This window comes from Aotus nancymaae, unplaced genomic scaffold (genome assembly GCF_030222135.1).
Source record: "Aotus nancymaae isolate 86718 unplaced genomic scaffold, 86718_ANA_hifiasm-v0.15.2.pri h1tg000030l, whole genome shotgun sequence".
Taxonomy (NCBI): Eukaryota; Metazoa; Chordata; class Mammalia; order Primates; family Aotidae; genus Aotus; species Aotus nancymaae.
Window position 1 is genome coordinate 24,364,332 of NW_026988443.1, and position 26,387 is coordinate 24,390,718.

General features: G+C 35.7%; 1 protein-coding gene across 5 annotated transcripts in view; it reads left to right on the forward strand.

Annotated features, from left to right (window-relative positions):
- Positions 1-26,387, forward strand: part of NFAT5 (nuclear factor of activated T cells 5) — a 131,041-nt gene that overhangs the window by 58,956 nt on the left and 45,698 nt on the right. For 3 of the 5 annotated variants that reach the window (XM_021672552.2, XM_064383244.1, XM_064383243.1), the window contains exons 3-5: positions 16,890-17,448; positions 22,761-22,953; positions 25,364-25,554. In XM_021672552.2, the coding sequence (XP_021528227.2) occupies positions 16,890-17,448; positions 22,761-22,953; positions 25,364-25,554 (943 nt within the window). Of the gene's footprint in view, positions 1-8,733; positions 16,441-16,889; positions 17,449-18,095; positions 19,082-22,760; positions 22,954-25,363; positions 25,555-26,387 lie in introns of those variants that run through there. The other 2 variants (XM_064383245.1, XM_064383246.1) reach the window with 2 other exon arrangements.

Consider the following 26,387-nt stretch of genomic DNA (forward strand, 5'->3'; position numbering starts at 1 on the left):
TAAAAGAGGCATTAAAATACGTACTTTTAACTTTAAACTTTTTCAATATGATTTTCTTGATGTAATTCTTATTTTTAAGAATTTTACATTATCACATCTGTAAGTGCCATTTTCTGAAATGGACCTTGTTTTTAAATATGGGAACCAGCTTAAAGTTGTTATGTTGACTGCACTTTAAAAAGGTTAAATGGCAAGCTGTGAATAGAAAATTATATTTGAGTTCCTATTTAATAATTAATTTTAAAGACTTGCTCCAAGGGAAAATATCATATATGATCTGAAAAATGACTGAAGCACTTAAGTGTCTTTTATATTCATAGCGTGTTACTGAAACCTTTTTCTTATATTTAAAAATATGTGACTTCATATTTATTGAAAGTAAGGAGTACTTCTATATATTTATATAAAGACATTTCTTATATTGAAAAAAGTATAGAAGTAATATTAGAAATTTATTAGACTTACTTTTACTCAGCTCTCAAATCATACACTTAACGATACAGTTGGCTCAAATTTTTGTTTTACATAAGAATAAAAGATTGACAGACAAACTAATAGAAAAAAGTCTTATCAGTGACAAATTAGTATCAGTGCTTTCTGTAATATTAGTTTGCCCAACTAATATTGTGCTTATAGACTGCTAAATATGTTTGCTTTAAAAAAAGGAAATATATAGAGAGAGAGATACATATATATATTGAAGTTTTATCTGTCCTAATTAGAAGTTTCTTGCCTAATATGACACCTCTCATCTTTTAAAATGGTATTTAAAGTTTATCAGAGCATTGTTTTCAGTAAAGTAGTTTCAAAATGAGAACAGTGAGGTGTAAGGTGGTTTAAATGAGGATAATGGTACTATAGTATAACTTCAGATATATTTCTCATATGCATTAACCTATGTACCATTAACCTTGTGTACCAGTCTTTCTCAAGCTGTATATATAGTGCATTATTGAAGCCTTCCTGGTTGAAGGCAGGAAAACTTTAAATATGGCGAAGAAACTGATCAGCCCTGCTCACTGTTCATGTGTTGCCAGACATTTTCTAACAGTTTCTGTGGATTTAATTGTGAATTAGTGAACTTTTTAGTAATCAAATTGATAAGATGACCTAATTTGCTTTATATCCACTGGGTTCTAAAACGGTTATGATGATTTTTTCTGGAATTTTAAGTTTTAAATCTGCTTTTAAAATTGTATTCGATAATAAAATATGACAAAGATAAAATGTTTTTATGAGAGACTTCACTTTAAATCCACAAGTAGAAAAAGACTAATTGATTTCTTTTGTATCTTTTGAGATTGTTTTTTAAAGATATGTTGAATCTATGTAGAACTAAAAGTCTGTTCCTTCTGTGCTTTTTAACATCTTGACAGTAGATCCAGTTCCTTTTAAAAGCTGAAAAAATGTTAGGTTTAGAAAAAAAATTCTTCCTTTTAAATAATACCAAATCCAATTTTAGAAATTCATATATATATATATATATATATATATGTAGTTATTGAATTTGGGTCACTAATGAAACATTAACCTTCCCCCACCCCAGTATATTGGAGAAAATCTCTCAAGATAAATTACATTGAAAACTTTGAATTGAAAAATCATGAAAATAAGAAATTTAATCAAAGGAAATATTTTGAAGTCATACATTCTTAATTATCTTGAAATTATTGACATTATAAAGATCACAGAAAGAAGAATATAGAAAAAGAATAAGAATTATAGTTTTGTTATAGTCACACATGAAGTGTCTGTGATCATTAACAAGTCATTTATAATCTTTTAAAAAAAAATTTAGCAACCAACTTAGATTATTCTAGGATTCTAACATCTTAGAAAGAGTACTTTATACCTTATTATAGATAAGAGAGTTTAAATCAATTAAAAAATTTTAAAAAATTATATTTTTATTTGACATATTAATATTCTTGGTGATAAAACTGTCAAAAGAGAGATATTTGGAATATATTGCCAAGTTAGTGTTTTTCTAGTCAAAAGGCTACTAGATGTCTGGGGAAAGGCACATTAATTTAGACTTGTATGGTTTTTTCAAAAAAAATATTTAGCATTTTTGAAAGAATATGGGTTGGGCACGGTGGCTCACGCCTGTAATCCCAGCACTTTGGGAGGTCAGGTGGGCAGATCACCTGGGGTCAGGAGTTAAGAGACCAACCTGACTAACATGGCGAAACCTCATCTCTAATAAAAATAGAAAAAATTTGCCGGGTGTGGTGGCAGGTGCCTGTAATCCCAGCTACTCCGGAGGCTGAGGCAGGAGAATTGCTTGAACCCGGGAGGCGGAGGCTGCAGTGAGCCGAGATAGCAACATTGCACTCCAGCCTGGGCAACAAGGGCAAAAGTTCATCTCAAAAAAAAAAAAAAAAAGAAAGAAACAAAAAAAAAATATGAAATGTGTAAAAACGTTGACTCTTGATATAGTTAATTCTTCAGAGTTTTGAAGGAGCCGGATTGGCTGCTCTCAGGTATGAGGGCCTGGTGGGAACAGACTTCTAGTTCTGCCATAAAGGTTTGTGTTTGACAACTTTTAAATTAATTTAAATTTTAAAATTTAAAGACTGGGCATATGAGTGTTCATGGGCATTTTTCGTTGTTGAATTATTTAAAATGTGTTTCTCAGATTCACCAATCTAGATTTTTTTCCTCTTCATGTTACTGAGTGAATAAGTAAACACGATGCTGCTAATCCACAATCCAGAATATTGGGTAAAAGAGTGTCTTTCAAGCCTTTTATCTGCTTCTACACTCTTCACACTTTTACGCGCTTCCATCAATGATATATTTTTATCCTCTAATCCCAGGGTCAAGGTGTGGGGGAAAGGGGCTTATATAGACACAGTTTCTCCCCACTTCATGGGGCCAAGTGTCAGAATCTGGGAGGTGTAGTTCAGAGTCACCAATCTGAGATTTGTTGTCTTTCCCATTTTTTTTAAGAGGTATGTTCTAGCTCTGTCACTCATGCTAGAGTGCAAGGTGCAGTCATAGTTCACTACAGCTTTCAACTACTGGGCTCAAGTATCCTTCTGCCTCAGCTGGGAAATAAGTGCACACCTCCACACTTGGCTAATTTTTTTTAGAGACAGGGTCTATCACCCAGGCTAGATGCAGTGGTGTGACCTTGACTAGCTGTAGCCTTAACCCCTGGGCTCAAGTGATCCTCCCACCTCAGTCTCCTGAGTAGCTGGGATCACAGGCATATACCACCACCACATGGACCTGGTTTATTTTATTTTTTGAGACAGTCTCACTCTGTCGCCCAGTCTGGAGTACAGTGGTGTGATCCCAGTTCACTGCAACCTCCACCTCCCAGGTTCAGGCAATTCTTCTGCCATAGCCTCTGGCATTATAGGTGCACGCCACCATGCCCAGCAAATTTTTGTGTTTTTAGTAGGGACAGGGTTTCACCATGTTGGCCAGGCTGATCTCAAACTCCTGACCTCAGGTGATGGACTTGGCTAATTTTTGTGTTTTTTGTAGAGACGGTCTCACTATGCTCCTTGTCCAGGCTGGTCTCAAACAGACTCCTGGGCTCAAGTCATCCTCCTTCCTTGGCCTCCCAAAGTGCTGGTATTACAGGTGTGAACCACTATGCTTGGCCCTGGATTGTTTTTTAATTTTTGGTAGAGATGTCTTGCTGTGTTGCCCAGGCTGGTCTCAAACCCCTGGCCTCAAGCAGTTCTACCTTGAGCCTCCCAAAGCACTAGAATTACAGGTGTGAGCCACCACGATGGGCCCTCCTCCTCATTTTTAAGAATTCTGTTTTTGTCCCAGTGGAAAGATAGTTAAGCCTTAGGTGTTCACTGTATCAATGAATAAAAGCTTTAGAAATATAAACTTTTTGAACCATTTTGTAAGTTCTTAGTAGTTAAAAGAGAGGCCATGTTCCTAAAACATAAAAGTTATCCAAATGAATTGATGATACTTTTTGGCAAAATAAGGAGTTGATTAAGAAAGAAGTACAAATCATAAAAATATTCTTGTTTGTTTTTTGGATAATCTTATAGTATAGGTTGTACAGAATTAAAACGTAGGTATTATTTAGGAGAACTAAATGAGTTATATCAGAATTTGGGACATTTGAAAAGATATATTCAGGTTTGGGTTTTTTTTTTTAAAATAACAGCTTTATTGAGACATAATTCACATGCTGTATAACCAAATATTTTAAATCTATTTACGTGTTTATAGTTTTAGTCCTTAAATTTACTTAATTTATTTAAAATAGTCTCTCATGGAAGTAAGTAGTAAACTTTAGTCTTCATTTTAAGAAATCAAGTTATTTTCTTGTTCTCTCCTAGACTCGATTTGATTGGCTTCATTTGGGAATGTGACATTGTGTTTATTAGTTTATTTCAAAATATATTTTGCTAAGTGGACTGTTTCAAGTTTCTTTAAAATTTTTAATTCAAATTCTTGAGCTAAACAATGCATTAAACTATAGGTTTTACAGCCAGAGAATCTTAACATGTTAATAATTCTTTTTTGCAGTGTTTCATAATATTGATATTTTGCTTTTAGTAATTATATATTAATACTCTTTCTAGAAGTAACAGTATACTAATACCTCATAGCAGTTTTTAACATGTATAGATAATACACAGTCCTAAAGCACATACAGTGGAAATCTTGGTTGAATATCTCCACTTGTTGGACAACTGTAGGTTTTTAAGTTCATAATATGAAGTGATCCATTTAGTAAACTTTTCTTTTGGAAGAGCTTTACTATATAGTGCTTTGAATTCTATGCCATGTCACTTAATAAATCTCAAGTTATGTAACAAGTATTTTCTACAAAATTTCATTGAGTGCTATTTATGCTATAGGAGAAGGCACTAGATATCTAAATTAATGTCCTATAATCAAGCAAGAGTTATGTTTTAATTCATTTCATATCTCTTAATCACCTGAATTAAAATCATAGACATTTCTAAGCCATCCATAACAATAAACTGTACCAAAAAAATGAGGTGAAGAAAATATATTACCTTCCTGTAGGAGACAGCTTTTAAAAAATGAAAATATGTTATTTTTAAGTTTCTACCATGTGGCAGGAATTGTATTAGACAATTTGCATGTCATCATATCACAATCCTTCTAGCCATAAAGTACCTCTCTTCTTTCCTTTACTTAGTTCTTACTCCTTTGCATTGTGCTTGCGGGAATTTGGCATTGTGTTCTATCACTTCAGTTAGGGAAATACAAGATCTTTGACTAGGCAGTGTATAGAATATTGAGTTGAAAAGCCATACCACTTCTCTACAAGTGTCAGGGTCTTCAGAAAGTATATCCCATGTACACATACTTTCTGACTCTGTTATTCTGTCTCGTTGACACTTTCTCAGTGGGAACCTGTATTAGTCTGTTTTCATGCTGCTCATAAAGACATACCCAACACAGGGAAGAAAAAAAGGTTTAATTAAACTTACAGTTCACATGGCTAGGGAAGCCTCAGAATCATGGTGGGAGGCAAAAGGCACTTCTTACATGGTGGCAGTGGCGGCAAGAGAAAATGAAGAGGAAGCAAAAGCAGAAACCCCTGATAAACCCGTCAGATCTCATGAGACTTATTAACTATCACAGGAATAACATGGGAAAGGCCAGCCCCCACGATTCAGTTACCTCCCCCTGGGTTCCTCCCAGAACACGTCGGAATTCTAGGAGATATAATTCAAGTTGAGATTTGGGTGGGGACACAGCCAAACCACATCATTCTACCCCTGGCCCCTCCAAATATTATGTCCTCACATTTCAAACCTAATCATGCCTTCCCAACAGTTCCCCAAAGTCTTAATTCATTTCAGCATTAACACAAAGTCCACAGTCCAAAGTCTTATCTGAGACAAGGCAGGCTCCTTCTGCCTATTAACCTGTAAAATCAAAAGCAGGCTGGCCAGGCATGGTGGCTCATGCCTGTAATCCCAGCACTTTGGGAGGCCGAGACAGGCAGATCACGAGGTCAGGAGTTCAAGACCAGCTTGACCAACATGGTGACACCCTGTCTCTACTAAAAATACAGAAATTATCTGGGCATGGTGGTACATGCCTGTAATCCCAGCTACTCAGGAGTCTGAGGCAGGAGAATTGCCTGAACCTGGGAGGTGGAGGTTGCAGTGAACCTCTTCTACCTCCCAGGTTCAGGCAATTGCAGATCATGCCACTGCACTCTAGCCTGGTGACAGAGTGAGACTTTGTCTCAAAAAAAAAAAAAAAAAAAAAAAAAAAAATCAAAGCAAGCTGGTTACTTCCTAGATACAATGGGAGTACAGGTACTGGGTAAATATAGCTGTACCAAATAGGAGAAATTGGCCAAAATAAAGGGTTTACAGGGCCCATGCAGGTCCAAAATCCAGTGGGACAGTCAAATTTTAAAGCTCCAAAATTATCTCCTTTGACTCCAGGTCTCACATCCAGGTCATACTGATGGAAGAGGTGGGTTCCCAGGGTCTTGGGCAGCTGTGCCTCAGTGGCTTTGCCAGGTACAGCCTCCTTTCTAGCTGCTTTCATGGGCTGGTGTTGAGTGTCGGTGACTTTTCTAGGTGCACAGTACAAGCCGTCAGTGGATCTATCATTCTGGGGTCTGGAGGACAGTGATCCTCTCCTCAGAGATCTCCTAGGCAGTACCCCAGTAGGGACTGTGTGAGGGCTCCAACCCCACCTTTCCCTTCACTGCCCTAGCAGAGGTTCTCCATGAGGGCCCCCACCCCTGCAGCAAACTTTTGCCAAGGCATCCAGGGGTTTCCGTACATCCTCTGAAACCTAGGTGGAGGTTCCTGAATCTCAGTTCTTGACTTCTGTTCACCACAGGCTCAACACCACATGGAAGCTGCCAAGGTTTGGGGCTTCCACCCTCTGAAGCCACACCCCAAGCTGTATGTTGGCCCCTTTCAGCCATGGCTGGAGTGGCTGGGATACAGGGCACCAAGTCCCTAGCCTGCACACAGCACAGGGACCCTAGGCCCAGCCCACAAAACCGTTTTTCCCTCCTGAGCCTCCAGGCCTGTGATGGGAGGGGCTGCCACAAAGGTCTCTGATATTGCCTGGAGACATTTTCCTCATGGTCTTGGGGATTAACATCAGGCTTCTTGCTACTTATACAGATTTCTACAGCCAGGTTGATTTTCTCCCCAGAAAATGGGTTTCATTTTTCTATTGCGTAGTCAGGCTACAAATTTTCCAAACTTGTATACTCTGCTTCCCTTATGAAACTGAATGTCTTTAACAGAACCCAAGTCCCCTAACGAATGCTTTACTGCTTAGAAATTTCTTCTGCCAGATACCCTAAATCATCTCTCTCAAGTTGAAAGTTCCACAGATCTCTAGGGCAGGGCCAAAATGCCACCAGTGTCTTGGCTAAAACATAAGAGTTGCCTTTATCCAGTTTCCAACAAATTCCTTATCTCCATCTGAAACCACCTCAGCGTGGACCTTATTGTCCATATCGCTGTCAGCATTTTGGGCAAAGCCGCTCAGCAAGTCTCTAGGAATTTCCACACTTTCCCATGTTTTCCTGTCTTTCTGAGCCCTCTAAACTGTTCCAAATTCTGCCTGTTACCCAGTTCAAAAGGCACTTCTACATTTTCAGGTATCTTTTCAGCAGCATCTGACTTCTGGTACCAATTTACTTTATTAGTCCATTTTCATGCTGTCGATAAAGACGTACCCCATACTGGGAAGAAAAAAGGTTTAATTGGACTTACAGTTCCACATGGCTGGGGAGGCCTCAGAGTCATGGCAGGAGGCAAAAGCCACTTTTTACATGGTGATGTCAAGAGAAGATGAGGAAGAAGCAAAAGGAAACCGCTGATAAACCCATCAGATCTCATGAGACTTATTAACTATCACAAGAGGGTTCCTCCTGCAAGACATGGGAATTCTGGGAAATAAAATTCAAGTTGAGATTTGGGTAGGGACATAGCTAAACCATATCAGAACCTTTGTATATTAAAGGAACATTGTTAGAGGATGATAGGAAGGATAGGCAGTTTGTGAAGGACTGATAATTCTGTAAAGTCTGCTGATTTAGAGTTCTTCATAGAATTTTTAAAATGAAATTATTTAAATTGCATGGTTAATGATTAAAACTTCTGGTAGAGGCTGGCTGTGGTGGCTCACGCCTGTAATCCGAGCATTTTGGGAGGCCGAGGCGGGCAGATCACCTGAGGTCAGGAGTTCAAGACTAGTCTGGCCAACATGGTGAAACCCCGTCTCTACTAAAAATACAAAAATTAGCTGGGTGTAATTTCAGGCGCCTGTAATCACAGCTACTTGGGAGGCTGAGGCAGGAGAATCGCTTGAACTCAGGAGACAGAGATTGCAGTGAGCCGAGATCAAGCCATTGTACTCCAGCCTGAGCAACAGGGCTAGACTCTCAGACAAAAAATAAAAATTAAAAAAAAAAAACCTCTGGTAGAGCAATTTATGACTTCTGTTTGTTTTGTCCAGGAAATTTATTTTGTCTGCAATTGGATCTAATGTATACTCTACTCCAGACCCAGGTCTAAAACCTGATTGATTAAATCAGAAGTTTTTTTTGTTTTTTATTTATTTTAATTTTAATTTTTTTTTTTTTAATGAGATGGAGTCTCACTCTGAACTCCTGACCTCGTGGTCCACCCACCTCAGCCTCCCAAAGTGATGGGATTACAGGTGTGAGTCTCCACACCGGGCCAAATCAGAAATTTTTAATGATGTTGTAAACTTTTTTTTTATTATTGTTTTGGTCATATATTAAAAAAGAAATATAGGGCTGGGTGCAGTGGCTAACGCCTGTAATCACACTTTGGGAGGCTGAGGTGGGTGGATCACCTGAGGTCAGGAGTTCAAGACCAGTCTAGCCAACATGACGAAACCTCATTTCTACTAAAAAATACAAAAAATTAGCCAGGTGTGGTGGTGGGCACCTGTAACCCCCACAACTCAGGAGGCTGAGGCAGGAGAATCACTTGAACCCGGGAGGCAGAGATTGCATTGAGCCGAGATTATGTCATTGCACTCCAGCCTGGGCAACAGAGAGAGACTCCATCTCAAAAAAAAAAAGGAAAAACATTGGACTAGAATTGGCAGGGATGCCTTTATTTTTTAATCTAAACTATTATAAAATGTATAGCGTATTGAAGTGTCCTTCAGATAACATCCCTTGGAACTGTTTTTCTAATTTTTAAGTTTAGTGTTTTTATCTTAAAGTTACATTATCTTTCAGTAGTACAGTATTTGTCTCTGTCTCTCTTTTTAGCCTATACTTTCTGGGATCTTTGGCAGTGTAATAAATGTAGCTGTCAGCTAGTATAATTATTTCCTTTTGTGTTTAAATTATTTGGGATAGAAGATTATGTCTGAGTTTTAGTCTCTTCATTCATTATTGACAAATGATGCTATCCAGTAGTACTTAAATCATTAGATGATGGAAAACATCTTTTTCTTCTATTAGGAAAGAATTTTAAAAGGACTTAGAATGAAATTATTTAATGTATGTATCTAGTACATGTTTTATACACTGTGCTTAGATATTTTGAGTTGAATTTTTGTTTGAATAGAACAAAAAATACATTTAAAACATTTGCGCTAAGTTTCAGGATAAGCATTTTATTTTTCAGAAAGCATTCTTTAGTAAATATATGAGTATATTAATGGTACTCTGATAAGGTAGAAATGATTATTTAAAGAGAATTCACATTAAAAACTGGAGAGTAATTGTTTTATAATATTAGAACCCTGAATGGCAATTTAATGGACTAGAGAAAAAAAAGATGGTCTGCAGTAAATCAGTAACAGATCCTTCAGCTTCAGCAGTAGTGCTCATTATTTTAAAAAATAGAGCCTCTAGGATCAAACATATACAAAGTAGCATATATCATTAAAAGAATAAATTGGTATATTTTTTAAGGCAAGTATAAGGAAGTATGTGGGAGTCAGTGTGGTCTGAAAAATGAAAAGGTTATTTTGCTGCTAAAATAGAGGTTTTTTTTTTTCACAGTGTAAGTGCATTGCTCAGAACATATCTTCTTCCACTCTTTAAAAGTGTTTTGGTAAGGGAACAGCCTGAAAAACAGTTAAAAGAGAGAATTCTGACTTATGGATTAGATTGCATCTATAAACAGAACAAATTGGTGAATACGAGTTAACAAAAATTTTTCATAAGAAATTTCCCCACATGCATTCAGAGGTTAATAATTTAATTTTTTGAAGTTTATTTTAAAACATTGCTTATTTTGGCATGTAAACTTTTGTTGGGTGGGAAAAGTACAAATGGGAAATTGAAACTGTTTTATTCATGTAAATTAAATGATCAACCCTACAATTTTTTTTTTTAATAATCTAGATTGCTTATTTTATATGCTGGGATGCTAGTTGTTTTTTCTATTAATACACTTAACTTGCATTCTAGCTTCGCCATTCAGAGACAGGCATCGTGTGGTGGGTTGTGTGACAGTGTCTGTCAATAGTGAAGACAAATAGTGCCAGAGACACTTAACCCATCCAATCTCACCCAGGGTATAGGTCGGTCTCGTTTTTCAGACTTCTTCCTAAGTCTTTCCTTCTTTCTTTCTTCCTTTCTTTCTTCCTTTCTTACTTTTTTTTGTTTGTTTCTAAATAGTGGATTGATACTGATTGAAACTAAACCTTTTTGTAAAGTTTTAAACTTTAATATTATAAGAAGAAGAAAAGTAGAAAATGAAGGTTGGCATGTAAGGTGTTGACAAAGCAGGTTTGCAGCCACTTTGTGTGTTTTACATATTTCAATCTCTTGGCAACATAAGTGTGTTGGCCTTACAATTTTTTTCTCTGAATATCTTTCTTCTTTAATCTGAAAATATGTCCTTGTGTCTGGTAACATTTATCAGATGAGAATTTTACAGTTGGTCATTGTTACCAGTAAGAAAAATACAATGCCTAAGAAGAAATAACTAAGGTTGAACAATGTGTGTTTTAGATTAGAAATTGTTTCTGGCCGGGCAAGGTGGCTCACACCTATAATCCCAGCACTATGGGAGGCTTAGGCGGGCGGATCAACTGAGGTCTGGAGTTTGAGACCAGCTTGATCAACATGGTGAAACCCCGTCTCTACTAAAAATACAAAATTAGCCAGGTGTGGTGGTGCATGCCTGTAATCCCAGCTACTTGGGAGGCTGAGGCAGGAGAATCGCTTGGACCCAGGAGATGGAGGTTACAGTGAGCCAAAATTGCACCGTTGCACTCCAGACCGGGCAACAAAAGCGAAACTCCTTCTCAAAAAAAAAAAAAAAAAAAAAAAAAAAAGGGCCATGTGCAGTGGCTCATGCCTGTAATCCCAACACTTTGGGAGGCCAAGGCAGGTGGGACACAAGGTCAGGAGTTTGAGACCAGCCTGGCCAATATGGTGAAACCCCATCTTTACTAAAAATACAAAAATTGGCCGGGCGTGGTGGCAGGCGTCTGTAGTCCCAGCTACTCGGGAGGCTGAGGCAGGAGAATCGCTTGAAGCTGGGAGGCAGAGGTTTCACTGAGCTGAGATCATGCCACTGCACTCCAGCCTGGCAACAGAGTGAGACTCCGTCTCAAAAAAAAAAAAAAAAGGAAAGAAATTGTTTCCAAATATCCTGTGGGTTTTTTTATGATTATTTTCTGAACAGTCAATAATTTATTCCTTCTTTGTTCCACTATATGTTCACTAGGCACACTTGCTAAATTGTATGGCTTTTTTTAACTGACTTTTTAAGGAAACTGTATTGATTTTGCACAGATGTTGAAAAATTGTAAAATATATACGTATTCAAATGTTCAGAACCAGATTTTAATCTTGGAAGCTTGGAAGTTAAATGACATTTCTGTCGTGTATTTTAAGTCAGTGAAAGGTATTTCTTTCTTTTGAGGGCTTTAACAAGTATTTCTAATATCAAAGCTTTCTATTAAAAGTTTTGTTAGTTCCATATAAAGTGTCATATCTTTTTAATGATATTTTAAGCACTAATGTATTATGGTAGTTAAAATAATTTCTAGTTGACAAATCTAGAACTGATAGTTCTTTAGTTTAAAATACAGTTTAAGCAAGGAGTGTATAAAATCTGTGTGGATTTCTGTAAATGGTACCATCTAAAATCTTTTTTTCAGACTGGGCATGGTGCCTCACACCTGTAATCCCAGCACTTTGGGAGGCTGAGGTGGGAGGATCGCTTGAGCCCAGGAGTTCAAAATCAGCCTGCGCAACATGGTGAAACCCCGTCTCTACAAAAAAATAACAAAAATTAGCCAGGCGTGGTAGTGTGCACATGTAGTCCTAGCTATTCAGGAGGCTGAGGTGGGATGATCACTTGATCCTGGGAGGCTGAGGCTGCAGTGAGTTGTGATTATGCCCCTGCACTTTACCCTGGGCAACAGAGCAAGACTGTCTAAAAAAAAAGAAAAAGTAAATTTGAAAAATAAAATCCTTTTTCATTTTTTATTAAATTGCAGATTCTGGGATATCCATATTCCATGTAGATATTATTTAATATCTGCCAATCTTTAAATCTCAACTACTTTTGAGTGTTTGTAGTGAACCTTAGTGTTTCCATCAATATACACAATTCAAGTTCACCATCATTACTGACATTTGGTCTGATAATTGGCTACTGCTAATAGTGGCCTATAGACTTAAATACAGGGTACTACATATGACTCTTACTTTCTCTTTTAAATTTTAAAATTATTCTATTTAAAATAATCGGACATTATAAATTTCTATTAGTAAATTATAGGATGATCTGTTTTTCCTTTGTTGTGCTTTCTGTGGTCACAGAAAATGCTGTAGAACAAATAAAATTGTTCTATATAAACTAGACTATAGGTTCAAAGATATTTCCTTCATAAAAGAAAAGAAAATGAATACAATATATTCACATGGCCATGTGCCATGGCTCACGCCTGTAATCTCAGCTCTTTGGGAGGCTGAGGTGGAAGAATCACTTGAAACCTGGGAGGCAGAGGTTGCAGTGAGCTGAGATCACACCACTGCACTCCAGCCTGGGTGACAGAGCAAGACTCCCTCTCAAAAAAAAAAAAAGAATATATAGATGGGGCAGGATTGCATTCACACTTTAGTTGTACAGATGTCAAGCTATTTTTTTGATATTTTATTTAGTGATATAGTGACTGAAAGATCTTTATAGATATATTGAGTACATTTACAATAGTCCCAGGAAGATTTGTTAGCATTTTCTGGGAATGCTTGGAAATGACAAATTAGCATTAGACATTTAAAATCTTCTGATATCATTATTTTAGGTATTTATATTTTAATAGGATATTAAAGATTTTTTTCATGGTAAATTTATGGATATATAAGTAGGTAATTTGGCTTATTTACAGTTTAAGGAAATAAAATTACTACAGTACTCTCTGTAGAGATAGCAAATAGTTACTTCTAAACTCTTCGTATTTCCCTTGTATTAAATAATGCTATCATAGTAATGTATATTCTAAGTACTCTTTTATTCTTCAACCTACATTTATTTGCAAGCTTAACGTTAACTCAAAATACATATCAAATTTTTGGCTTTCCATAACTCAATTTAATAAATTTGAATTTTATTACATGCTGGGCACTGTGATAGGTGTTGGGAAGATCTGAGATGAGAAAGATACTGTCGCTGCTTTCGAGGTGCTCACAGTTCATACCCTCCACTTTACTACCTCACCTGGAATTATTAATGCACTCAGATCTCTTGCTAATCAGAATGTAACATTTTGATATGAAAGATTTTATACATCATCAGAACCATGTCAGAATAAAAAATTTTTTTAAAAAAGATTTTATACATCATCATCATCGTCAGAATATCAGTAATACCATTGTAAAGAGTTTTAGGCTGAGTATGGTGGCTCACACTTGTAATCCCAGCACTTTAGGAGGCCAAAGCAGGAGGATTGCTTGAGCCCAAGAATTCGAGACCCAGCCTGGGCAACATGACAAAACCCTGTCTCTACAAATAATTTAAAAAGTAGCCAGGCATGGTGTTGTGCGCCTGTAGTCTCAGCTACTCGGGAAGCTGAGGCAGGAGGATTTCTTGAGCCCAGGAGGTTGAGGCTGCAGTGAGCCATGATCGTGCCACTGCACTGTAGCTTGAGCAACAGAGCTTAAAAAAAAAAAAAAAAAAAAAAAAAGAGTTTTATAGTTTTACAAAAATTATCTCCTTTGTCTTAAAATGAGTAGAATATTTGCAATTTGGGGGCCAAACTGAGGTATATTTTAAAAGTGATATTATTTTTCAATTAAAGGATACTTACTTTGTACTCTGACAGAGTTAATATTTTCAGTGTCAGAGTTTTGTGCTAATTAACTTTTTCTTTAATAAGTATAGCCAGGAAATGGCAGGAAATGCAACAATCATGTGTTAGCTGTCCAAGGAAAATGTGTAGAATGTTTAAATTTACATAGGGTATGATATCACAGTTCGGCATACTTGTCCCAGAACACACACTTATGTATGACTGTTAAATCATTTAGGTTTTATAATCATTATGGTTTTGATAAGGTTTGCAAGATAAAAATTTTACCTCAGAGAATAAAACAAGGTTACATCGTGCATATTAAATTCATAAATATCATATAACTTGCTTTTGGGTTCATGATTGCTTTTCACCTGTACTTTCCATCTGTCATGAACAGGGATCCCTGAGATGTTCATACTCTGCATTCTCATGTGCATGATCCTTAGATTTAAAAAGGGTGAGTGGGAGAAAGCTGCTTTATGGAAATATAAGTTCACAGCATTCATGTTTTTTGTGTTCCACTGCAAATATTGCATGCTGCATACTTGTATGCTGCATACTTGTATTTCTCTGAAAATGAAGAACAGGCTTACACACACAAAAAAATTTAGTTTCGTTTTTGCCAATAGTTGGAACAGATGGAGGAATGTTAGCTATAATACCTTTTCTATTTTTTCCAAAATGAATTCTGTAGTATTTTTCAAAAGACAAGAAAAAAATTTATATTTAAACTCAAAGTGGCTACAAATCAGCTCCTAAACTATCACTGGCATTAGCATATAGATTTTGTAGTTTTTACAAATCTTTTACAATATTTATTTACTAAGAAAACATTGCATTAATGCATGTTACAAAACTGATAAGTTTTCCTTCAAAGTGGAATGCAGTTTAAAGTGACTGAATTTTCCAATTTCAGCTACTGCATTTGACAAGGATACATACTGGAAAATGGAACTGGTATCATCTAATTTCTTTAGGCTCTTTCACTTAAGGTAGTTGGGAAAAATCTTTCCATGTCAGATTATGTAGATCATATTCTTGATGACTAATATTAATTACTGTGCTCTTTAGCCTTGACAGCAATGAAGAATTCTGGATGGATATAGTTCATTGAAACAATTTAGGTGTATTTTAAATACATGTTTTCAATTAAAAAAACAGATCTTTGGCACTTTGCTTTTAATTATCTAAACATTGACATTCTTACCTTGTACTCTTTATCATTGATATGAATGTTGCAATTCCGTTAACTGCACATCACAATTTTAGCATATACTTTAAAACAGTGGCATAGTTGGCCGTAGATACAAATTAATTTTAGATTGAAATGTATCTTTGTCTGTCACATGTTACCTATTTTTATTTGTGTGTGTGCATATGATGACAAACCTTTCCATATTGAGAATAAGATAAAATGGTATCTAAAATGTTAGTCATGACACTTTCAACCTTAGCAATTAATGTGCCTCTGACGTTATGCTGTTAAGGGCTAAAGTAGTAGTATTTTCAGTGAGCTATTCTGCCAGTTGCCACACATGCTGAAAAGATCTATGTAAATCTTTTTTGCTAGGCGTAGCAGATAAATGGTTTTGTAAAAAATTCTTTTTATAGGAATTAATTCTGATGCTCTCCAGAGATTTTTATGCTTACCTATTTTTTTGTTAGACTTCAGCCAATAAAATTTACCATTGTTCTTAATATTGGAAAATTCCCTGACTAGTCACAATCAACCAGGCCCTTTAAAAAGAGAGAAAATAGCTGTAATCAATTGTTGAGCACGTAATCAAGTACTTTATAAGAGAAATCCATCCATTAATCTGTTCTTCCTTTGCTTTTTATTCTATCATAAAGGATGGGTTTATTTTAGAGCTTATGGTTTTGAACTACCACTTCCAGCTTCTGGAGACACAATGATTAACTTGCTTATCTTCTACAACCCAGCATGTTCCAAATCAAACCTTTTTCATCTTGTTTCTCCTAGATTTTACAACCAATTATAGTGACAATACCAGTTCCATTTTGCCTACAATTCAGTTGATTATATATTTTTTTCTATTTATTTCTCATTTTATAATTGATATCTGGAATAATCAGCAGCTCTTTTCTCATTTATTTTCTCATATTTTTATTCCAGGATTTGCCTCTGAAGCAGGGAGTGTCTGCATTAAAAATGACCTGTAGTTCTCTGCTTCATAGGTTAGAAACTTATTTTAATATTTTGTGGCTAAGCACAGTCCCACTTTTCAAATTCTATAATGAATTATTTAATTGGCATTGAATGTGGACCACAAGAATATATTTCATATTGGGGTTTTCTTTATTACTTTAAATGATTAAAATTCAATAGAATGTCCGGCTGAGGCAATAAAAGCTTTATTTTTGCTTTACAGCTTAAAACATTAAATTAGATTTTTAAAATCTATTGATTGTAACACAAGTTAAATAATGCTATTTGGGCATTTTTAAAAATTACATTTCTTAGGCCTTATATTGCTTGAAGCATTTATATTCTAAAACGTAACCAAATTCCGACTATTCATTTTGGGGAAAAACAATCAGTTCGCAAATCACATTTTCAATGGGACTGCTAGCCAGCATAGGTGAAAATATGTATAGTGTATTTACTCTTGAATTGTACACTGCAGATGCTTCTTCAGCTCCCTCCTCTTCCTCCATGGGCGGTGCTTGCAGCTCCTTTACCACCTCTTCCAGCCCTACCATTTATTCTACCTCAGTCACCGACAGCAAGGCTATGCAAGTGGAGAGCTGCTCCTCAGCCTTGGGGGTAAGTAACAGAGGGGTAAGTGAAAAGCAGTTAACCAGTAACACAGTTCAGCAGCATCCATCAACACCGAAGAGGCACACAGTCTTGTACATCTCACCACCACCTGAGGACTTGCTGGATAACAGTCGGATGTCCTGCCAGGATGAGGGGTGTGGATTGGAATCTGAGCAGAGCTGCAGTATGTGGATGGAGGATTCCCCCTCCAACTTCAGTAACATGAGCACCAGTTCCTACAATGATAACACTGAGGTACCTCGTAAATCACGAAAACGAAATCCAAAGCAGAGGCCGGGGGTCAAACGACGAGATTGTGAAGAATCTAATATGGATATATTTGATGCCGACAGTGCCAAAGCACCTCACTATGTGCTTTCTCAGCTTACTACGGACAACAAAGGCAACTCAAAAGCGGGAAATGGGTTGGTATTCACATTTTTTAAAATTCTATCACCATTATGCAAAACAAAAAAAAAATTCCCAATTTTTCTTAATTGCTCCGCTCAAGTTTGCATATAAAGCAACAGTGCTAATTTTATCATTGAAATACATGAACATTTTAACTTAAAATTACCAACTTTTACTAGATAGAAAATAAAATAATCATCTATAGTTAGGTAATAGAAAATGAAAATAATCTGTTTTGAAATAACTTAAATTTCAAATGAATTTATATTTTAAAAGGACTTAAAAATATTTTTACTCATAAAATAACTAGCAGTGTAATGACTCTAGCCAAAATAACTCAAATGATCACGAAGAGCTGTGTTCTCTTTCACGTTGTGTCCTCATATAGTTTACATCTTTTTAGAGGATTTTAGACTTAGTTTTTTTTCTCTTTGATTGATGACAAGAGAAAACTAAATTGATAGTTTGATTCTCATCATTTAGATTCATGTATTGTAAGCTTTTTTCCTTTGATACTAATGCATTGGATTCAAGATTTTTTTTAAATCGCTAATTTTTTTTTCTGTGATTCTGGGTTACTTACTTAGAGGGTGATGAAACAGGATCATGGTACATGTTTGAGTTTTCTTTCATCTCTGCCAGTTCATACTTCCCACTAATATGGTTCAATAGCTGTGTTACAGAAAATACACTGCTGTAATGCAGACTAGTATGACTTATTTTTAATTCCTTTAGTAATTTTATTATAATATTTAATTGCTAGAATTTTAAATTGAATTTGTCTATAGTACATTCAAAATTATTTATTAAAATTTAACTGACTAGGACCCAGGATCTCCTACAATTTCAGTTTTACACAAAAAGTGGTCAAGATGCTTTAGATTGGTTTACTACTTGATGACATCACTGATCTTTTTTTGGTTAAAAATCCAGTTTAATATTATAGAGTATATTCTTAATGTATATTAAACTTGCTGTTAAGCATTCCCTCAGTACATTTTAAAAAGTAATATCTACCCTTTAAGCAATAATTATTCTACACTGCTTCTTTATCTCCTTTAGGGTGATGTAGTTAAATGAAAATAATATTTAAATGCTTTTTAGTTTTAGAAAGTCCAGATTAGTAAATTACCTAAAAGAAGATAAACTCTTTCCTAAAATGTTGCCATTTAATAGAGTCAAGAATTTCAGAACATAATATTTGTAAAAATATTATTTATAAAATAAGACTCTGAAACATAATGAATACAGCACGTAAATAAGTAACTGTGATAGTAGCACAAATCTAAATGGTTCATGAAGATCATTTAATTACATATGTGTGTTTATTTGGGCTTTAGTAGAGAAAGTCTTTAAAGTTCCAGAAGACAGATTTTCATTTTTATATCAAAATCAATGTTGAAGATTCAAATTAAGAGAAAATACAGTTTTTACTTATGGCTAGTAAATGCAGTGATTTGCAGTTGCTAATTAAAGAAATATCTTGACCTTCATCTTTTCTGCTTCTACTTTTATATGATAGCTGTATCTTAGAAATGATTTGAGGTTACCCAGGGAAAGTATAATGACACTGGTCAAGACAAACTTTCATGAAATAATTCATGGAGCAGAAACTCCATCAAGCAGAAGAAATGTCCAGCTTCTTAGGTAATGAAAAAAATATTTGAAACTAGTATATGGAAATGATAGAAGAAGTTTAAAATTGGAATTTATAAGAACTGTATTGAGGAAAGGATGAAACCATACCTAAATATAGAAAAATAGGCCTTAAAAATAACTTTCAGAGCATCTCAAGCTAAAAGCCTGTGTTCTTCAACAATAAAAAAAATCTTAAAATGTTTTGAGAGATAAGAATATAGCCTTAGATCTAATGTGCCATAAAATTACAATTTATATCATACTGAGTATTTAGAAAATGTACTTTCAAATACATTGTATATAGCAGTTTATTGATCTTCAAAATATCACATAGAAATTTGATAGCTTGTGGATGAAAATAGCATTTTTAAATGACTAAAATGTTAGAGTTTATTAAGAAAATAAAACCTTTTTTTAAGAAAGCTTAGTATTTTGAATATTCCTAGCCACATCATTCTTAAATGTCTCAACTAAATGTCCTAAGAATCACTTGCCCCATGTCTCTTCTAGATATTTCTGCAAGTTAAGATATGATGTCATCTGGATGTGAAACCTACTTCAGGCTTTTTGTAGTGAAAATTATTTTTTTGACATAGGCCACCAGAAGGATTATGCAGCACAAATAAATTAGAATGTCATTTAAGACTTCTGAATAGAATATGCCATGATGGTGGATTTTCCTTTTTACTTGTCATTTAGAAGTGAAATCCCATGTAACTAACTGACTGCTATGTTATTTTTTCTTAAGCCATCATTCCTTAAAAGTTAGTAACTACTACTTTTCTAAGCATTAGTTCATGTTTTCATAGTTTTACATGTCTATACATCTCAATATGTATGTATTCCATTTTACATTTAAATTTAGAGAATAAAGATAGTTTTAAGGACTTCTAAAGTAGCATTTTAGAAATTGCTTAATTACATATGATATTCTTCTTTAAGCCATGTGTATACTCACTCACCCAAATGAGATAATTTGTTTTGCTAGACTAGTAAAACTCATTTTCATTTATTTGCCCTTATAAATATTAGCTTGACTAGCATAAGTGAGTATAAAAACATGTCTTGCCAAGTTAATCAATATTTCAAACTAAAATTTTCCCTTTTCTATTATAAAATTAATAGATATGAATTACAAATATTTGAAAAATACAAGAAAATGCATCATCTAGTCACTCAGTAAACCTGCTGTTATCATTTTGCAATATTTTATTTGTTCCCTTTGTATGTATATTTGGGGAATATTTCTACATAGTTTCAATACATGAATATTTTTACTTTGATTTTAAGATTAGCATAAAACAGAATATCATAGACTTTCATGTGTGAGGAATTGCACACTAGTTAGACAAAATGTTTGAATCTGTAGCCAGAATGACGAGAAGAGCAACAGGGTTCATCAACCATTGTTCCAGCTTCAACTTGATAGTTAATATTAGTAGAATTTTTTTTTCCAGGCCCTTTTAAGTGACTTGCACATGTAATCTTTGACTGACTTATGTCAAACTTACATGAATGGTATTTCTTGTCCACTTAGGACCTTTCTCATCTTAGGTTTCAGGTCTTTCTCATCTTACTATTACAGAAACTCCTTTTTTCCTCTGCTTTCCTTTCTTTGTCCCTTTCTTCTTCTTCTTTGCCTTCATTAACAAACATTTCTTCAGCACCTGTTATGTTTCAGGAACTGTGCAAGGTTCAGGGAATATGAAGATGGTTAAGCACAGTACTTGGCTTGAGAACTTTTCCTCTTATCTGTCAGCCTTACTGAATTCCTGTGCTAGTTTTTCATTCTTTCTTTCCTCCATTCTTCAGGCCATTTTCCTAGCAAAGGATTCAACCTACTCCCCAATTCCATTGAAGATACTACCTTTCCTCACTTTGTTCTTGATGATTGGGGCAGTATCTCGGTTACAACTGGAGGGGTAAACATCAGAGCCAGGTCTAAGGCTGCTTAGCACCTCTGTGTTTGAAGTCATAATATTCCTTCTGGGATCTGGTTGTTTTTAGAGGAGATTTTTGTCCACAGTCACCTGGCTCCTGGATCTTCAATGTGAGTCAAAACTTAGGACTAGGAGAGTCACAGAGAAAGCTATGGCCCTGACTTTATTTAAAAACATATATGAATTTTTTTTTTTTTTTTGAGACGGAGTTTCGCTCTTGTTGCCCAGGCTGGAGTGCAATGGTGTGATCTTGGCTCACTGCAACCTCCACCTTGTGGGTACAAGTGATTCTCCTGACTCAGCCTCCCGAATAGCTGGGATTACAGGCACCTGGCACCACACCCAGCTAATTTTGTGTATGTTTAGTAGAGATGGGGTTTCACCATGTTGGCCAGGGTGATCTCAAACTCTTGACCTCAGGTGATCCACCTGCCTTGGACTCCCAAAGGGCTGAAATTACAGACGTGAGCCACCACACCATTGCTCAGAAGGAAAGATGACTAGCAATATTATTTTCTATTTATGTTTATCATGTATTTGCATTGCTTTAACTATTTTACAGATTAAATGTGTTTGCCTGAAGTCATAGCCACCATTTGGGATACTGTTTTTCTTTGAACATATACTCTACATAGCAAATGCATTATAAATAAATGTTAGAAATATAACTTAAAAAAATAAGGGCCAGGCACAGTGGCTCACACTTCTAATGCAGCACTTTGGGAGGCTGAGGCAGGCAGATCACCTGAGGTCAGGAGTTCGAGACCAGTCTGGACAACATGGTGAAACCCCCATCTCTAACAAAAACACAAAAATTAGCTGGGCATGGTGGCGTGCACCTGTAATGCCAGGTACTTGGGAGGCTGAGGAGGAGAATCACTTGAACCCAGTGGGTGGAGGTTACTGTGAGCCAAGATTGTACCACTGCACTCCAGCCTGGGTGACAGAGCGAAACTCTATCTCAAAAAAAGTAAAAGGTATAATGCTGGTGCTGTAAAACCCAGATTGTAAAATTTTATTGAGGGCTTTAATTACTTAACTAATCACAAATAAAAATAATCTGAAAAATCACACTTCTAGAAAAGATTGTTTAGAATAAAGCTAATTTCCCAATAAAAATTGAATCACTAATCTTTTATTATAATTTCTTCACTTTAATTTACTGAGAAGGATACCCAAAAGAATATGCTACATATACCTTCATGTGGTTTGTAGGCCATTTTGTATGGGGGTATGTAGGGGTTTTTTGGGTTTGTTTTTTGTTTTTGTTACCCTCTTTTTCTTTTCTTTTTTTTTTTGCTTTGCAATTAAAAAATAACAGTAGGTAGTCTTATAGCTTTATATAGAATTTGGAATTTATATATGGAATGCATACATGGAATTTTTAAATCTTGTTTTGACTGAAGTGCAATGTAAAAGGTCATAGTGACATTATTCTTTGCTGTTATTCTCAGTTTATTGCACTCAATCTTTCTCCCTTCCTCCTACTACTCATACACATCTGTTTTCTTTTCTGTCAAACTTACTTTCTCTTATTTTTGTATCATATAATAAACTTTTAATAAAACTTTTTAAGATACTTTGCTTATGTATCTTCCTTTAGGCAATATTTTATTTTGCCAGTAAGCTAAATAGTTGTTTTTACTATTATTGCCAGTTCTGTTTCTTCCTTTGCCTTAGATGACTTTTATTTTTTTGTCAAAAAACTCCTTTTGATACTTTCTCCATGTTGTGCTCTGATTTCTCAGAACATTGGAAAACCAAAAAGGAACTGGTGTAAAGAAGAGCCCTATGTTGTGTGGACAATATCCTGTTAAAAGTGAGGGAAAGGAGCTGAAGATAGTTGTACAACCTGAGACACAGCACCGAGCTCGGTACCTTACTGAGGGCAGCCGTGGCTCAGTAAAAGACAGAACACAGCAAGGCTTTCCTACAGTAAAGGTATTTACTTTATTTGTCATCTGAATTTTAGCTAAAATGTAAAGGGAAATGAGAATATGTCCTGAAAAGTAAAGTATTTTCAATCACGAATTTTCTTCCTTCATATTTGTTATTTGAATTAGATTCATCCCAAACTTTATATTTAGAAAGAATTTTTTTTTTTTTGAGACAGAATCTCACCCTGTTGCCCAGGCTGGGGTGCAGTGGTGCGATCTCAGCTCTCTGCAGCCTCTGCCTCCCAGATGCAAGCGATTGTGCCTCAGGTACCAGAGTATCTGGGAGTGTGCCACCAGGCCCAGCTAATATTTGTATTTTTAGTAGAGGCAGGATTTCACCATATTGGCCACACTGGTCTCAAACTCCTGATCTCAAGTGATTCGCTTGACTTGGAGGAAGAAATATTAAGGTGAATTCAAAGAAATATAGTAGAAATTATTAAAAACTTTGAAAATAAGGTTTTTGAGATGATTATAGTAATCAGGACTATTGGACTGAGAAAAGAATTGGTTTTAAGTCTTCAGTTTAAGAAATAGAATACCATTTGTATATACTGAAGTACAGGGGGAAAGAAGAAAATGAGAAAAAAAAATGGGATATCAATTGAGTCTTACATTTTTTTAAAGGTTGAGACTAAAAGTTAAAAGAGACTTAAGTGTTAGCACCTAGGATATCTTGTTATAAAGAATATTTGTCTTTTAAGACAAGCCTCAGAAAAATGGGGGAATAGGGAGAGGACTTAACAAGTGTCCCTACCCTTTGCAAAATACTAAATAGGGAGGAATTTTGGCTAATCACATGGTAGATTCTTATTAAATACAATTTGTATAAATATATTAGTTGAACAGTATTTTAAGTTTGGAGCAGAGTTGGACTGCCTTTCATTTTATACTTGAATGAAATTATGATTGAAACTCTGAATCGGGAAACGTGTCTGCCACCATTTATAAGGTTGGTTAATAGTCATGTGTACAATATCCTGTCTACCCCTTTTCCTAGCTACTACCTTAACCCACACCCAATCCTTCAAACCCAGGACAGGTAATAGGCAAGTGAGAAACTTATGTTATGCTTTGTGTAAATATTTGTCTAGCCAGATATTTTGGTAGTTTGGTCATTATGTTTAACTGAATTGCCCTGACTTTTAAGTTATGTTTTGTCTAGTTAGAAGTATTGTTAGATTAATTGCTTAACTATGGTAGGGAATGAATTGACCTTAAAAGTTTATTTATAGCCGGGCACGGTGGTGCATGCCTGTAATCCCAGCTACTTGGGATGCTGAGGCAGGAGAATCACTTGAATCCGAGTGGCGGAGTTTTCAATGAGCTGAGATCACACCATTGCACTCCAGCCTGGGCAACAAGAGCAAAACTCCATCTCAAAAAAAGAAAAAAAAAAGTTTGTTTAGTCATTCATTCTACAAATACTGCACTCATAGACAAGAAAAAAATCTCCTAGTTGGCTGCTGCTATGATAAAAAACAAAACAAAACAAACAAACAAAAAAAACAAATACTGCACTCCTCTATGTGCCAGACACTGTTCATCTAGGTTCTGCTGACCAGCAATTTGACTAGTTTGCTTATTATCCTCATTATACCATTTTACAGAGATACAACTGTACTGGAATAGAAAAGGTGTGTCAGTTTTTTAAGCACTTGGTATGCATTGTACAATTTACTTTGTAATTGTCTGCATTCTGTATTAGCGGTTTCAATGTTTAACTATAAATCTTATCAAGAATCAGGATTGGAAACACTTGTTCCCAAGTCCTGTTTTAAATATTTATTTATTTTTCAGCATACAAGTTATAATTTAATTTATGAAGGCTTGCTGGTGACCTGTAGTCATCCATAGATCCTTGTTTGAACTAGCAGCCTCTCAGACCGTAATATTTTGGCTCAGGATTTAATGATGTTATATGTATGTATCTAGTCCATGAAAATGAGCTTAATTTCCCTGTTACTCATATAGCTGCACTTGTACTTTTCTACTGAAGTAGCTTTAGTTAGAATAAAAATTTGGTATATGTACTCTCATTTCATAATGATGATGATGCCACCAACACAGGTTTGTAAGTATTTCCATTAGTTATGATGGTAGGTCCTGAGTAACCCAAATGCTGCCTAAAGTACTGTGTATTCATTCTCATCTGCTTGTACAAATAAATTATAAATGATAATTTATCATCTAACATCTAAATTTATAATTAAATTACAGAATTAAAACTATGACTTCAGAAATTTAGCCAGCTCTTTTGTGAAAATGTTTTACCTCTATTTTTTCTGGAAGATTTAAATGTTTTTAAATGTAATCCAGTTACAAGTAGAGGATTTGGTCTTAAATATTTGATTTTATAATTAGATTATTTGTAATGCTAATTAGTGTTTCTGCTGCATGTTTTCTGATTTCAGCTGGAAGGCCACAATGAACCTGTAGTGTTGCAAGTGTTTGTGGGCAACGACTCTGGACGAGTGAAACCACATGGATTTTATCAGGCCTGCAGGGTAACTGGACGAAATACAACTCCTTGCAAAGAAGTGGACATTGAAGGCACTACTGTTATAGAAGTTGGCCTTGATCCTAGCAACAACATGACACTGGCGTAAGTACTTAGTAATAATTTTTTCATTATATATTACACTCTTGTGTTAGGCAGGAGAATTGTTCAGTTTCTAATGTATAGAAGATTTTGGGTATTTTATTAAAATGTTTTAAATAATTATGAATAAAAAAAGACATTACTTCAGACTGCTAATGGGTTAAAATTAACTGTTTTACCCTTTGATAAATAATTCCCATGGTTGGGCTGGGTGCAGTGGCTCATGCCTATAATCCCAGCACTTTGGGAGTCTGAGGTGGGTGGATCATCTGAGGTTAGAAGTTCAAGAGCAACCTGGCCAACATGGCGAAACCCCGTCTCTACTACAAATACAAAAATTAGCTGGGCATGGTGGCACGTGCCTGTAATCCCAGCTACTCAGGCAGCTGAGGCAGGAGAATTGCTTTGAACCCGGGAGGTGGAGGTTCCAGTGAGCTCAGATCACGCCATTGAACTCCAGCCTGGGCAACAAGAGTGAAATGGTGTCTCCAAAAAAAAAAAAAAAAAAAAAAAAAAAAAAAAGAGTTGAATACACAGGGTAATAAAAAGCGAAAAACATGCCCTTTAAAAACCAACTTCCTGCCAGGCACAGTGGCTCATGCTTGTAATCCCACCACTTTAGGAGGCCAAGGTGGGCAGATCACTGAAGCCAGGAGTTCAAGACCAGCCTGGGCAACATAGTGAGACTCCAGCTCTACTAAAAATACAAAAATTAGCTGGGGTGATGGTGCATGCCTGTAATCCCAGCTACTTAGGAGGCTGAGACATGAGAATTACTTGCACCCAGGAGGCAGGGGTTGCAGTGAGCTGAGATTGCGCCACTGCACTCCTGCCTG